Below are 16,291 nucleotides of genomic sequence, written 5' to 3'. Positions count from 1 at the left end.
CCGATCTAATCTCTCCAACCCTGACACAAAGTTAAATGTCTGGCATAATTTGATGGGTCGAAAATTAGAAGTCATCCATCTGACTTTCATAAACGTGGACAATAAAGAGTTTCGAACGTTTTTTGGACAAGAATCAAACTTTAAACAGCAGGTTGACACTGTTCATTTGGTACGCAGGTTTGTCTGCAAGATGAGATCGGTCGCCAAACGAGCAAACACCAAACGAAATATTAGAAAAATTAGAAAACCACCAATGTTAGAATAAAATCCCACATTTAAATAAAGTTTTGAAATCAAGACATTTAAATTGCCAAAAAATTCAGCAAACTTGGGTGTTTAAATAAACACAACCGTTTTCAAAAGCGCACGCCACTCCCACCATGGTGTTTAATGGAAGCACCAAATGTGGACCACCTGAGTAATGGTGAATTATAAAAATAAAGGTTCAGACAAATACGAAAGAAATTCTAAGCTGTGTCGTAAAAAAAATCCGAACCTCTTCAAAAAAAAGGCAATGGACACAGGAAGTAAATAAAAAAATGTCAGACCAAAACTTTAAAAGATTATCCACCACGAAAGAATGGTTCATAAAATCATGTAAAAATAAAAACAGCGTTCGCTGACACTGTGTGGTATGTACATCTTATGTACACCGTTTATTTACATGCATATCATGCCCACATCAAAGTACGATAAAATTCAAACGGCAATTTCACGAAAACTTCATTCTAAGCATTGCTACTTTACTACCCTGCTTCGATTTTCTTTTCAATACAAATCTCTTCTTTTTGTTTTTGTCAGATTTATTATCTGGAGAGAAAGCATTAGATGCTAGGTCCATTTCAACACCGTTTTCACTATCCATATCAGGTATTTCGTTATTACTAGGGCTAAAGTCGTTCTCCTCCGGCAAAGACTTTGATTTAGACGATGTGGGAAGAAATGCTACATCAGGTTTTTTAACAGCAGTTGTCACAGAGTTGCTATTTCCTTCAGGTAAAACTAGTGGTGATGGTTTAATGACTTCAGGTTCTACAGGTGCCTCTGATTCTACTGACGGTAAATCAATCGTTGATTTCTTAGGTTCTTCAACAGTTGGAACATCAGGTGTCTCAGTGGGCACTTCTGGTTCAGGTAAACTTACTGGTGATGGGTCAGTTACTTCAGGTCCTACAGGTGCCTCTGATTTTACTGGTGGTAAATCAATCGGTGAATTCAGAGCTTTTTCAACAGTTGGAACAACAGGTGTCTCTGTGGGGACTTTCGGTTCAGATAAAAATACTGGTGACGGGTCAGTTACTTTAGGCGCTACAGGTGCCCCTGATTTCAGTGGTGGTAAATCAATCGGTGTTTCAATAGGTTCTTCAACAGTGGAAACATCACGTGTCTCAGTACTGGGTACTTCCGCTTCAGGTGAAAATACTGGTGATGGTTCAGTTACTTCAGGTGCTAAAGGTGCCCCTGATTCTACTGTTGGTATATCAACTGGTAATTTTGTAGGCTCTTCAACAGTTGGAAGAACAGGTGTCTCAGTACTGAGTACTTCCGCCTCAGGTAAAAACACTGGTGATGGGTCGGTTAGTTCAAGTGCTACAGGGGCATCTGATTCTACTGGTGGTAAATCAATCGGTGATTTCATACGTTCTTCAACAGTTGGAACATCAGGTGTCTCAGTGGTTAATTCTGGTGCAGGCAAAATTACTGGTGATGGGTCAGTTACTACAGGTGCCACAGGTGTCTCTGATTCCATTGTTGGTATATCAACTGGTAACTTTGTAGGTTCTTCAACAGTTGGAACAACAGGTGTCTCAGTGGGCACTTTCGGTTCAGGCAAAATTACTGGTGATGCGTCAGTTACTTCAGGTGCTACAGGTGCCTCTGATTCCACTGTTGGTATATTAACTGGTAACTTTGTAGGTTCTTCAATAGTTGGAACAACAGATGTCTCAGTGGGCACTTCCGGTTTAGGTAAAATTACTGGTGATGGGTCAGTTACTTTAGGTATCAAAGGCGCCTCCGATTCCACTGCTGGCATATCAACAGGTAATTTTGTAGATTCTTCAACATTTGGAACATCAGGTGTCTCAGTGGGCACTTCCGGTTCAGGTAAAATTACTGCTGATGGGTCAGATACTTTAGGTGCTACAGGTGCCTCTGATCCTACTGGTGTTAAATCAATCGGTGATTTCATACGTTCTTCAACAGTTGGAACATCAGGTGTCTCAGTGGGTAATTCTGGTTCAGGTAAAATTACTGGTGTAAGTTCTTCAACAGTTGGAACAACAGGTGTTTCAGTGGGCACTTCCAGTTCAGGTATAATTACTTGTGATGGGTCAGTTACTTTAGGTATGAAAGGCGCTCCTGATTCTACTGGTGGTAAATCAATCGGTGATTCCATAGGTTCTTCAACAGTTGGAACATCAGGTGTGTCAGTGGGCACTTCCGGTTTAGGTAAAATTACTGGTAATGGGTCAGTTACTTCAGGTGCTACAGGCGCCTCTGATTCTACTGGTGGTAAATCAATCGGTGATTCCATACGCTCTTCAACAGTTGGAAGAACAGGTGTATCAGTGGGTAATTCTGGTTCAGGTAAAATTACTGGTGATGAATCGGTTACTTTTGGTATTAAAGGTGCCTCTGATCCTACTGGTGTTAAATCAATCGGTGATTTCATACGTTCTTCAACAGTTGGAACATCAGGTGTCTCAGTGGGTAATTCTGGTTCAGGTAAAATTACTGGTGTAAGTTCTTCAACAGTTGGAACAACAGGTGTTTCAGTGGGCACTTCCAGTTCAGGTATAATTACTTGTGATGGGTCAGTTACTTTAGGTATGAAAGGCGCTCCTGATTCTACTGGTGGTAAATCAATCGGTGATTCCATAGGTTCTTCAACAGTTGGAACATCAGGTGTGTCAGTGGGCACTTCCGGTTCAGGTAAAATTACTGGTAATGGGTCAGTTACTTCAGGTGATACAGGCGCCTCTGATTCTACTGGTGGTAAATCAATCGGTGATTCCATACGCTCTTCAACAGTTGGAAGAACAGGTGTATCAGTGGGTAATTCTGGTTCAGGTAAAACTACTGGTGATGAATCGGTTACTTTTGGTATTAAAGGTGCCCCTGATTCTACTGGTGGTAAATCAATTGGTGATTCCATAGGTTCTTCAACAGTTGGAACATCAGGTGTCTCAGCGGGCACTTCCGGTTTAGGTAAAATTGCTGGTGATGGGTCAGTTACTACAGGTGCCACAGGTGTCTCTGATTCCACTGTTGGTATATCAACTGGTAATTTTGTAGGTTTTTCAACAGTTTGAACATCGGGTGTGTCAGTGGGCACTTCCGGTTCAGGTAAAATTACTGGTAATGGGTCAGTTATTTCAGGTGCTACAGGTGCCTCTGATTCTACCGGTGGTAAATCAATCAGTGATTTCATACGTTCTTCAACAGTTGGAACATCAGGTGTCTCAGTGGGTAATTCTGGTTCAGGTAAAATTACTGGTGATGGATCAGTTACTACAGGTGCCTCTGATTCTACTGTTGGTATATCAACTGGTAACTTTGTAGGTTCTTCAACAGTTGGAAAAACAGGTGTCTCAGTGGGCACTTCCAGTTCAGGTAAAATTACTGGTGATGGGTCAGTTACTATAGGCATCAAAGGCGCCTCAGATTCCACTGCTGGCATATCAACAGGTAATTTTTTAGATTCTTCAACAGTTGGAACATCAGGTGTCTCAGTGGGCACTTCCGGTTCAGGTAAAATTACTGGTAATGGGTCAGTTACTTCAGGTGCTACAGGTGCCTCTGATTCTACCGGTGGTAAATCAATCGGTGATTTCATACGTTCTTCAACAGTTGGAACATCAGGTGTCTCAGTGGGTAATTCTGGTTCAGGTAAAATTACTGGTGATGGATCAGTTACTACAGGTGCCTCTGATTCTACTGTTGGTATATCAACTGGTAACTTTGTAGATTCTTCAACAGTTGGAAAAACAGGTGTCTCAGTGGGCACTTCCGGTTCAGGTAAAATTACTGGTGATGGGTCAGTTACTTTAGGTATGAAAGGCGCTCCTGATTTTAGTGGTGGTAAATCAACAGGTAATTTTGTAGGTTTTTCAACAGTTGGAACATCGGGTGTGTCAGTGGGCACTTCCGGTTCAGGTAAAATTACTGGTAATGGGTCAGTTACTTCAGGTGCTACAGGTGCCTCTGATTCTACCGGTGGTAAATCAATCGGTGATTTCATACGTTCTTCAACAGTTGGAACATCAGGTGTCTCAGTGGGTAATTCTGGTTCAGGTAAAATTACTGGTGATGGATCAGTTACTACAGGTGCCTCTGATTCTACTGTTGGTATATCAACTGGTAACTTTGTAGGTTCTTCAACAGTTGGAAAAACAGGTGTCTCAGTGGGCACTTCCAGTTCAGGTAAAATTACTGGTGATGGGTCAGCTACTTTAGGCATCAAAGGCGCCTCCGATTCCACTGCTGGCATATCAACAGGTAATTTTTTAGATTCTTCAACAGTTGGAACATCAGGTGTCTCAGTGGGCACTTCCGGTTCAGGTAATATTACTGGTAATGGGTCAGTTACTTCAGGTGCTACAGGTGCCTCTGATTCTACTGGTGATAAATCAATCGGTGATTTCATACGTTCTTCAACAGTTGGAACATCAGGTGTCTCAGTGGGTAATTCTGGTTCAGGTAAAATTACTGGTGATGGATCAGTTACTACAGGTGCCTCTGATTCTACTGTTGGTATATCAACTGGTAACTTTGTAGGTTCTTCAACAGTTGGAAAAACAGGTGTCTCAGTGGGCACTTCCAGTTCAGGTAAAATTACTGGTGATGGGTCAGTTACTTTAGGTATCAAAGGCGCCTTTGATTCCACTGCTGGCATATGAACAGGTAATTTTGTAGATTCTTCAACAGTTGGAACATCAGGTGTCTCAGTGGCCACTTCCGGTTCAGGTAAAATTACTGCTGATGGGTCAGTTACTTTAGGTGCTACAGGTGCCTCTGATCCTACTGGTGTTAAATCAATCGGTGATTGCATACGTTCTTCAACAGTTGGAACATCAGGTGTCTCAGTGGGTAATTCTGGTTCAGGTAAAATTACTGGTGTAAGTTCTTCAACAGTTGGAACAACAGGTGTTTCAGTGGGCACTTCCAGTTCAGGTATAATTACTTGTGATGGGTCAGTTACTTTAGGTATGAAAGGCGCTCCTGATTCTACTGGTGGTAAATCAATCGGTGATTCCATAGGTTCTTCAACAGTTGGAACATCAGGTGTGTCAGTGGGCACTTCCGGTTCAGGTAAAATTACTGGTAATGGGTCAGTTACTTCAGGTGCTACAGGCGCCTCTGATTCTACTGGTGGTAAATCAATCGGTGATTCCATACGCTCTTCAACAGTTGGAAGAACAGGTGTCTCAGTGGATAATTCTTGTTCAGGTAAAATTACTGGTGATGAATCGGTTACTTTTGGTATTAAAGGTGCCCCTGATTCTACTGGTGGTAAATCAATTGGTGATTCCATAGGTTCTTCAACAGTTGGAACATCAGGTGTCTCAGCGGGCACTTCCGGTTTAGGTAAAATTGCTGGTGATGGATCAGTTACTACAGGTGCCACAGGTGTCTCTGATTCCACTGTTGGTATATCAACTGGTAACTTTGTAGGTTCTTCAATAGTTGGAACAACAGATGTCTCAGTGGGCACTTCCGGTTCAGGTAAAATTACTGGTGATGGGTCAGTTACTTTAGGTATGAAAGGCGCTCCTGATTTTAGTGGTGGTAAATCAACAGGTAATTTTGTAGGTTTTTCAACAGTTGGAACATCGGGTGTGTCAGTGGGCACTTCCGGTTCATGTAAAATTACTGGTAATGGGTCAGTTACTTCAGGTGCTACAGGTGCCTCTGATTCTACCGGTGGTAAATCAATCGGTGATTTTATACGTTCAACAGTTGGAACATCAGGTGTCTCAGTGGGTAATTCTGGTTCAGGTAAAATTACTGGTGATGGATCAGTTATTACAGGTGCCTCTGATTCTACTGTTGGTATATCAACTGGTAACTTTGTAGGTTCTTCAACAGTTGGAAAAACAGGTGTCTCAGTGGGCACTTCCAGTTCAGGTAAAATTACTGGTAATGGGTCAGTTACTTCAGGTGCTACAGGTGCCTGTGATTCTACCGGTGGTAAATCAATCGGTGATTTCATACGTTCTTCAACAGTTGGAACATCAGGTGTCTCAGTGGGTAATTCTGGTTCAGGTAAAATTACTGGTGATGGATCAGTTACTACAGGTGCCTCTGATTCTACTGGTGGTAAATCAATCGGTGATTCCATAGGTTCTTCAACAGTTGGAACATCAGGTGTGTCAGTGGGCACTTCCGGTTCAGGTAAAATTACTGGTAATGGGTCAGTTACTTCAGGTGCTACAGGCGACTCTGATTCTACTGGTGGTAAATCAATCGGTGATTTCATACGCTCTTCAACAGTTGGAAGAACAGGTGTCTCAGTTGGTAATTCTGGTTCAGGTAAAATTACTGGTGATGAATCGGTTACTTTTGGTATCAAAGGTGCCCCTGATTTTACTGGTGGTAAATCAATTGGTGATTCCATAGGTTCTGCAACAGTGGGAACATCAGGTGTCTCAGTGGGCACTTCCAGTTCAGGTAAAATTACTGGTGATGGTTCAGTTACTTTAGGTGCTACAGGTGCCTCTGATTCTACTGGTGGTAAATCAATCGGTGATTTCATACGTTCTTCAACAATTGGAACATCAGGTGTCTCAGTGGGTAATTCTGGTTCAGGTAAAATTACAGTGGATGGATCAGTTACTTTAGGTATCAAAGGTGCCCCTGATTCTACTGGTGGTAAATCAATCGGTGATTCCATAGGTTCTTCAAAAGTTGGAACATCAGGTGTCTCAGTGGGCACTTCCGGTTCAGGTAAAATTACTGGTGATGGGTCAGTTACTTTAGGTGCTACAGGTTCCTCTGATTCTACCGGTGGTAAATCAATCGGTGATTTCATACGTTCTTCAACAGTTGGAACATCAGGTGTCTCAGTGGGTAATTCTGGTTCAGGTAAAATTACTGGTGATGGATCAGTTACTACAGGTGCCTCTGATTCTACTGGTGGTAAATCAATCGGTGATTCCATAGGTTCTTCAACAGTTGGAACATCAGGTGTGTCAGTGGGCACTTCCGGTTCAGGTAAAATTACTGGTAATGGGTCAGTTACTTCAGGTGCTACAGGCGACTCTGATTCTACTGGTGGTAAATCAATCGGTGATTTCATACGCTCTTCAACAGTTGGAAGAACAGGTGTCTCAGTTGGTAATTCTGGTTCAGGTAAAATTACTGGTGATGAATCGGTTACTTTTGGTATCAAAGGTGCCCCTGATTTTACTGGTGGTAAATCAATTGGTGATTCCATAGGTTCTGCAACAGTGGGAACATCAGGTGTCTCAGTGGGCACTTCCGGTTCAGGTAAAATTACTGGTGATGGGTCAGTTACTTTAGGTGCTACAGGTTCCTCTGATTCTACTGGTGCTAAATCAATCGGTGATTTCATACGTTCTTCAACAGTTGGAACATTAGGTGTCTCAGTGGCTAATTCTGGTTCAGGTAAAATTACTGGTGATGGGTCAGTTACTGCAGGTGCCTCCGATTCCACTGTTGGTATATCAACTGGTAACTTTGTAGGTTCTTCAACAGTTGGAACAACAGGTGTCTCAGTGGGCATTTCTGGTTCAGGTAAATGTACTACTGATGGGGCACTTACTTTAGGTATGAAAGGTGCCCCTGATTCTACTGGTGGGAAATCAACCAGTGACTTTGTAGGTTCTTTAACAGTTGGAACATCAGGTATCTCAGTGGGCACTTCTGTTTCCGGTAAAATTACTGGCGATGGTTTAGTTATTTCAGGTGCTGCAGTTGCCTCTCTTTCTCCAGGTGGTAAGTCAATGGTACCATATTCTTCCTCGGGTTGTGGCATTTCTGCACGTTTTGGTGAATCAGGAAAGGGTTCTTGCTTCACTGGAAATGGTTTTAACCTTAGTGGTGGTTCTACAATGGATGAATTGACCAGGTCTTCAACAATAGGTACCTGATTGGGATTTTTTGGCCTTGGTAAGATTATTGGTGATGGTTGAATCTTTGGTAGCTGCCCTTCGGCTTTGACAGGCAATATCACAGGGTCAGGATTAAATGTGCTTTCAGGCTCTGTTGTGTCTGAACTTGTTGGTAAATCCATCAATTCTGGGGGCACTGGAAGCGGCTCTGATTTAATTGTTTGTATGCCAATGGGCGAATTTTCGGATTTTTCGGGTATTGCATTAGGTTCAGGTAAAACTAGTGTTGTTGATTTAAATTCAGGCATGATAGGCAATGCCACAGGGTCAGGACCAAAAGTGCTTTCAGGTTCTGTTCTCTCTTGAGGTGTTGGTAAATCTGCAAGGTCTTGCTGCACTGGAAGCGGTTCTGATTCCACTGATGCAGCAACAGGCTCTTCTAGTGTTTCCTGTTCAGGCATTATAAAAGGTATCATTTCTGGCACATCCGATTGCTCAATTTTATCAGTGTCTGCAAAAAAATATAAAATTTACTTTAACTGAGTTTTTGGTTCTTTCTTTAAAATTAGTACTGGTTTATAAATCTATGACTTATATCTAATAAATCAAATTGACAAGGAACTGAATTAGCTTTTATCCATCACTTTTCAGTCCCACAAAGACTGACAGTTTCTATAAGAACCAAACACTGAAACAATTATAAAATGGCATAAATAAAAGAGGGATATTTTTTCCTTGATCCAATTTTTGCTAATATTGACGAAAATAATTAATTTTGTCAGATAGAAATAGACAAAGATTCCCTAACAATAATTTTCTCTCAGTAAATTTTGCTTACACACAATATTTTTAAAATTGTCTATGTAGTGGTTTGTCATCTTTGCACAAGTAGGTGAAGTTGCTTTCCTTATGATTTTTAATTTTCGGGATGGTTGATAAGATCCAACTGCATTATTAATACTGATTTATGCAAACAACTATAGATATCAAATGTCCATAGCTCTATCAAAAAACTTTTATAATAAAATTTGCTTGGAGTTGAAGTTGCTCGATTTTTTTCGTTTTTTGGTTGCTTTTTTTTAATAAATGCAAATCATCAAAAAGTTAAATCCAGTATACAATTTCACACATCCAGCTATTCTTATAGGGGTAGTTCTACAATTGTACATGGCACCACAAATAATACCCAGGATAAAGTAACAACTTGGTCAAATGTCAAGGACGTCATCAAATCCAACAAAATATGAAAAATTACAAATGGCTGAATTCCTTTTTTTATTACATTGGCAAAAAGTGTAAAGCATTTGTCTAGTGCTTTTTAGGTTAGGTGGCATTCACCAGGCAGAAAATTTCATGTTTCGCTTGAACATAAGGAAAATTACATCATTTTTCTGAAAGGTTTATTTTCATTATACCTACATTGAATGATTACAATCATTCTGAATACTTAATCACTCGCCTTGTGCAAAAGTAACGCAAAAATTGCTTAACCCTATTCGGTCCGGGGGGCGGATTCCGCCCCCCTGACGGTTTTTTTTTTAATAACTCCTGATTGCTTTCTTATATGGCTATGATACTTACTGAGTTTCAACATTTATCTATTAGACACCTGCATGCTAAATTTTTAGGTCCCATACCATTCAGAGGCTTTGATATTGGCCATTACTCGAAACTACCCCTAAAATCTCTATGAAATCCTTATAATGAGGAAAATATAATAACTCCTGTTAGGATTATCCTTAGAACTTGAAACTTGCAACACAACTTTGTTTTGTCAAGAAGAATCATTTTGAATAATTTTGACACGTGACTAATCCGATTTCCCGATTTTGTCGGATTTTACCCGAAAATCGGGAAAAAACGGATTTTCAGGCAATTTTTGGCAATTTTTTATTCGATCCATGTAAAAACCGGAAGATATGTTAAAAACATTTTATTTAGCTTTCAGAAACTTCAAACAGAATGTAAAAATTCGCTCTAGAACAAAAGTAATTATATTTTAAGCAGATAGTGGCATTTTTAACAATTTTCAAGCTTCTGATGACGTCACAAAAAATTTGCTGACGCAAGCAAACATTTATTGCCGCCATTTTGTTCCTTTTATGACGTACTATAAGTGTGCCAAGTTTGATTCAATTTGAACAATCCTATGAAAAGTTATTGAGGGGGGAGTGGAATCCGCCCCCCCTGGTCATAGTATGTTCGAAAAACCCCGGAGCGAATAGGGTTAATACAGAATGTTCTAGTGGATCAGCCAACCAAGAACAATTATTAATAATAAAATAAATAATGAAAATAATAATAATAAATATTTAAAGTGGCTAGCCCAGAAAATCACAAAAACCTATAGTTAGTGGATTGTTTCCACTGGGGGCCACTAGAACAAAAAAGAAACAAAAAATGATAAACCTTAGACTACCTCAGCTCAATAAAACATAGTAACATTTATAATCTGTGAAAATTGAAAAGAAAAAGAATGAAAAACAAAAATTAAAAAGTTAAAAAGTGATCTCCATTAGAATTTGCCAAATACATTAGAGATGGAAGTCTTAAACGGAAGCAGACTTCCTTCACAGGTCACTTGGTCTGTAAGATTATTCCACACTTTTGCAGCTCTAAATGGGAAGGCTTTTTTGCCAAATTCCGTGTTGACCAAGGGAAGTGTGAACCTGTTTTTTGAAGCTCCTCTTGTTTGATGATTATGACAGTTTTTTGTCAAAAGGAATTTTGAGCGCATGTAATCAGGAGCAATGTGATTCATGGCTTTGAAAACTAATATGGCATCGTTTTTGATGAGTAAATTATTCATTGAATATTCCCTCTCTTTCCCAAGAAAGGTACGGACACATTTTAATCGTTTTTCTAGTTTTCCCAATCTACCTTGGGTGGCACAAGCCCATGCCGAGGAGCAGTAGTTGAAATATGGCATGACAAGTGCATTAATTAAAAGGTTTTTTGTGTGAGGTGTTAAACAGGATGCAATGGTTCTAATTTTAGAATATTTAATTAGTATTTTTCTATTTATGTCATTAATGTGCTTTTCCCATTGCATTTTTTGATCAAATGTTACCCCAAGATATTTAACTTTTTCGCTCCTCTTCAAAGGAATACCCATATAGTTGATAGTTTTGTTCTCAACTTTTTTTAACTGGCTGTGGTCGCCGAAAAAGATTGTTTCAGTTTTGTCCGTATTAATAGTCATTTTGTTATTATTCAGCCAGAGGTCGACTTGCGAAAGTTCTAACTCGACCTGGGAGACAAGGGTATCCAAGTTTTTATGAGACGAAATAATTATTGTATTATCTGCATATATATAGATGGTGGTAGTTTGAATTGATGACAGATTTTAAGTCATCAATATACAAAAGAAAGAGCAGGGGCCCCAACACAGATCCCTGCGGCACCCCAAAAGCGTCTTCATGAAGCAGATCTGATCCTGTGTCGTTTACAAGAGTCAGCTGCATTCGGCCCGTTAAGTAGGACTCGAACCAGTCAAAGGCAGCATCTCTGATGCCAAAACACCATAGTTTTTTTAACAAAATTTTATGATCAACAGTGTCAAAAGCTTTTTTAAGGTCAATGAGCACAGCACAAACAAAGTTATGTTGGTCAAGCTCAGTAAGAATAAAATCAGAGACATCGACTACTGCAGTTTCTGTGGAAAAGAGTTTTCGAAATCCGGACTGTCTGTCATTCAGGAAGTTGTGCTCAGAAATAAAATGAGACATTTGCTCATGCACTAACTTTTCAAAAATTTTCATAGGAATTGGCAAAATGGAGATAGGCCGATAATTAGTAGGATCTTTTAAATGTTAAAACTTACCTGCTAATGGTTCTTTCATTGTAGAAATATGAGTTGGTACAGCTTTGGAAATGTCATCATCTTCTGGTTGTGCTTTTTTTGAAAAATCTTCAGGTTCTTTCTTAGTACTCTGTTTTCTAGGGACCGGAACCGGTATAAATACAGGGGTTTGATTGTTAACATCTTGTTGCAAGGCATTAGGCTTCTCATTAGATGGAAGTGACTGGGAGGAGACACGTGGTGCTGGAACAGGAACAACTGGTTGTTGTACAACGTCATCAACTGGAACAATTATTTCTGGTTTCTCTCGTGGTGCAGCTTCAGACTCAAGAGATGAGGGTGTGCATTTAATTGGTGCTTCTTTAACATCTTCTACCTCTGGTTGTGATGCAATAACAGGGATTTTCTCATTTTCCTCCTCCTCTAGTACAACATCCCTTTTAGGAAGGTCATTGCTGTCATTATCCACTACATTAGTAAGAGTTTCTGTTGGCTGAACCTAAGATTAAAATAAAGTATGAATTTGACTTTTCATTTAAAATAGAGTTTATAATCTAGAGCTTACATCAACACCAACAAGTTTTTTCCTTACCATACAAGACGGCCGCTGGCATCCTGGGATACCACAAGTGTTACCAATACATGACGGCCTTCGACATTTTGGATTGCCACATGGCTTTTCTTCTTTAGGACGATTCTTTCTTGCATTCTCATCTCCATTATACTGGATTTCCTTTGAAGGAACCTAAGATGGAAATACATCATGGCTTATTGGATTTAAAAATTTGTGTGTAGTTTGCATCCATATCATTAATGAGCAATTATGGTTGATGCTGTCAAGATTTCTTTCTCTAAATAAACAAAAAAATTTCTACTTACAACACAAGATTGGCGCTGGCATCCAGGGATCCCACAAGTGTTACCAATACACGATGGTCTTTGACATTTCGGATCACCGCATGGCTTAAAAAAAGAGGAAGGTGCATATTATTTGTCTTAATAGAGAAATTGATGTCTGAAATAAACTTCTGAATTATTTCATTAAATTATAAATTACATTATTTCTGATAAATATTTTTCTTTTTTAAACTTTAAATTAATGTTAACTCTACTGAACAGTAAATATTACAACCCATCTGTGCAAAATTAACAGCAAGAATTTACAAACAGCTGGCAAGCTGTTGGTGTTGGTGTTGAAGATGAGAAAAATGTATATAGTTTTCAACTGTTGAAATAGTTAGTCCTGCTACAAAAATGAAAACATTGTCTGATTTCGTTTGCTTTTTGCACCATCGTAATTTTCCAAAAAGAGGAGCAAACAAATCTAATTTTTAAAACAAATTAGTTCCTTTATTCAGCATCTCGCAAATGTGTTTCTGATAAAAATGACAATGCCGCGGGCTACTTGAAGGAAATGTAGGGGTGGGAATAATTTTGTATTATACTGGTTTGATAACCCTTTATTTTCACAATTATTTAAAACCACATGTGCTAACATGTGCATGATTTGATCATGTTGAACATAATTTATCTTAAAGTATATTATACTCAAAATAGCTAAACCAGACAAATTAGCACAATTCAGACACTATCATAAAATCATAGATTTAAACTAGAACAGATAGATATGTTACCTTACATACTTTTTTTTAAAAGGAACGAAAAATCTAGATCTCAACAACTTGCCCAGTTTCAAGTATGTTTACAAGATTATGAATTAAAGTATATATATACATTTTTGCCACAAATTATGGCCTAAAAAGTAAGAAGCTGTAAATAAATCTATAAAATGTATATATACATATAATAATAAAAACTGTTTAAAAAATAAGCAAGTCCAGCCTCAATCCTAATTTGGTTCTTAATAAATAGGAAAAAAACACATATATTATATAAAAATACATATAAAATAAAAAACAAGTATAATATAGATGGTTGAAAAAAATCTTTACTGCCAAGGTTCTTATAACCTGAATGTTGCAACTGCTTTTTCACAATTTCCCTGAATGATTCATTCCACCACTATCCAATTATAATTAATAATTTATATGAATATCAACTGCTCATGTTAAAAAATTATTCTGATTCTAAAAAATTGTGTATATAAAATATATATATAATTAAAATAATTATACCTGATCCTTCTGTCCATCCCCTGATAAATCTTGCACAACTGAATACTTGCCTCCCATCCTTTGTAAGTTACTTATTTATATATTCATATATGTATAGCTAGCTACCTATACAACAAAATTGCAGGATATATCCTTTTTTAATTTTCCCTTGGGTAAAAGATAGACAATATACATATAAACAACTGTTCCTGTGATGTAAACATTATTCTTACTGAATTTAGAGGTAGTTATGATCATTTATACCTCATACTAAAACAAGTAAATCACTCATTAAATATAAAATGTAGTTGGTGTATAAGTACCAATAACTAAAAATATTGCACTCATTTTATGTCACGTAAAAAACTTTACTTTATACATTTAGCTAGCTATAGCTATATAAAAATTTCCACTTACGGCGCTATTAAAAAAATCACAAATGAAATCATGATGATAATAAAAAAACAATAAGTTTGAATAAAAGTTCGTTGTAACGTTTAGCCAGCTTTATGTAATTAATTAGGATATCAAATATTGTTTATAAAAAAATGTCTAGCCACTCATCACGTTTCCTTTCTCCTTGTGTTTTGAACACGCATCATGTGGCAAATAGCAAAAAAATTTTCTGACCGGCTACTGAAATTCTATAATGTCAAACACGCTAAAATCAACAATTTCAGACAAAAATCATCGTTACAGTAAATAAAAATTTAATTAAAATATATATACATCTATGTGTACATAAAATTAATATCAAATAACACACGTTTGTAAAACTTAGCTGATAAACAAAACAAGTTCACACACCAAGCCCACAACACGTCTGTCATTTTGAATGAGGATCGTATTTCAAAAATGATGGAATTGAGATGTGCTCAAATATAATCTTTAAGTTCAAGTAACATGAATTGCTCTAGTTTGCTTTATATTTAGTTTCAGAATAATTTTAGAGAATTTTGGCCTTTAATTTTTTGACTTTGTGTAAAATTTAAAAAATATGTAATACAGCATATATATATACAGTTTAAAAAAAATTGTTACGCCGTAACGAAAATGTTATGTCAGAAGTGGGATTCGAACCCACGCCTACAAGAGTAGACTGCGACCTGAACGCAGCGCCTTAGACCACTCGGCCATCCTGACTTGGTTTTGGTGCCAAGTTTGTAGATGAATATTGGCGATTTTGTTTTTGTTTAATGTACTACGAAACACGTACTACAAAAATTTCAAGCATCAACACATGTCGACAAATAGATCAAGCTTGTTCGACCAATTCCGACGGATTTCGATACGCGTATTTCATCGGGGAAAAAAGTGGGGCTAAAATTTCGTCGGGTTAAAATTTCGTCACTTTTTCCCGACTTTTTATTCCCCGATAAGGTATCATTTTTTTAAGTGGAAATTTGGTTTAAGGTTTGAAGTTAAGAATGTTCACCACTGCATTTTGTTAAGGCATTTTTTGTCATGTTCTGTTAGTTGTGACATTCGACAGACAGGAACGCTGGAATTGATGGACTCGGATCAAACATCGAATTTTCTTGTCACATGTGTTGGGAGTGGTTTTTAGAGCATATTCATTTGTCACCTGGCGATTGTGTACGGTGTACGTTTTATGTTGAACATAAAGTTGACTATATATCAAAGTAACCGTTTTTTTTTTTGTCACTAAAAAACCTTTTGGTCTTGTAGTCCAAAAATAAATTGCTTTACTTTTGGTAAAAATTAGCATGCATGACGTCAAAATTATGAAAGATAAACAATGTTTCCAATAAACATGACATCAAAATTTATCATTTTACTGAAATTATTAAGACCTCGATTTTATATGGACAAAATTTTAATCCAAGGCTATAAAATGTCAGGTGAAAAGTACAAGCATAATGTGATTGTGATGAACTTTCGTAATTGAATGGACAGAGATCAATATTTTCTAGACAGTGTAGATCAATATGGATTAATCGAATTTAGGGATGCACATCATAAATACTCCAAAAGTTCCAAATAAGCATTTAAACATCTGTCTCCAACCTCGATCCCACAGGTCTTATTTCACCTTAGATCGCATTTTTCTCAGCAGATGGGATTCACGTTTAAGGGAATTTTTATATCTGCATCAATTCTTTTCGTTATACCACGGGAATGAAACTGCACATTTAATTCCACCAGCATTGCAGAATGTCATGTGCCACTTTGATCGTAATCAAATACGTAATTTTTAAGCTGTGTCAGCTTTCTCCTCATACGGTTTTTCAAAATTGTCAGTTTAAAAATTCAAAATGTGACATGCAACAACAAAACTA

At 37.8% G+C, this 16,291-nt stretch overlaps 1 protein-coding gene and 1 non-coding gene across 4 annotated transcripts; both read right to left on the bottom strand.

The window, feature by feature from the left end:
• Positions 1-542: 542 nt before the first annotated feature.
• LOC130654939 (mucin-2-like) lies at positions 543-15,300 on the bottom strand. Of its 3 annotated transcripts, none has more exons than XM_057457595.1 (6): positions 14,013-15,300; positions 12,757-12,840; positions 12,470-12,622; positions 11,899-12,376; positions 4,330-8,586; positions 543-4,191 (listed from the first exon to the last, which is right to left on the bottom strand). In XM_057457595.1, exons 1-6 carry the CDS (start codon positions 14,067-14,069, stop codon positions 713-715), a joined length of 8,508 nt encoding a protein of 2,835 aa, XP_057313578.1. In that variant the 5' UTR covers positions 14,070-15,300; the 3' UTR covers positions 543-712. The 3 variants fall into 3 exon arrangements, with proteins under 3 accessions (XP_057313578.1, XP_057313577.1, XP_057313576.1); XM_057457594.1 differs by having other exon boundaries at positions 543-5,898; positions 6,034-8,586; positions 14,013-15,296; XM_057457593.1 differs by having other exon boundaries at positions 543-8,586; positions 14,013-15,296.
• Trnal-cag (transfer RNA leucine (anticodon CAG)) lies at positions 15,051-15,134 on the bottom strand. The gene has a single exon. It is a non-coding gene; the product is annotated as a tRNA-Leu (tRNA).
• Positions 15,301-16,291: the final 991 nt, after the last annotated feature.

Source organism: Hydractinia symbiolongicarpus, chromosome 8 (assembly GCF_029227915.1).
Source record: "Hydractinia symbiolongicarpus strain clone_291-10 chromosome 8, HSymV2.1, whole genome shotgun sequence".
Taxonomy (NCBI): domain Eukaryota; kingdom Metazoa; phylum Cnidaria; class Hydrozoa; order Anthoathecata; family Hydractiniidae; genus Hydractinia; species Hydractinia symbiolongicarpus.
This window is presented reverse-complemented; position numbering and strand designations above follow the sequence as displayed.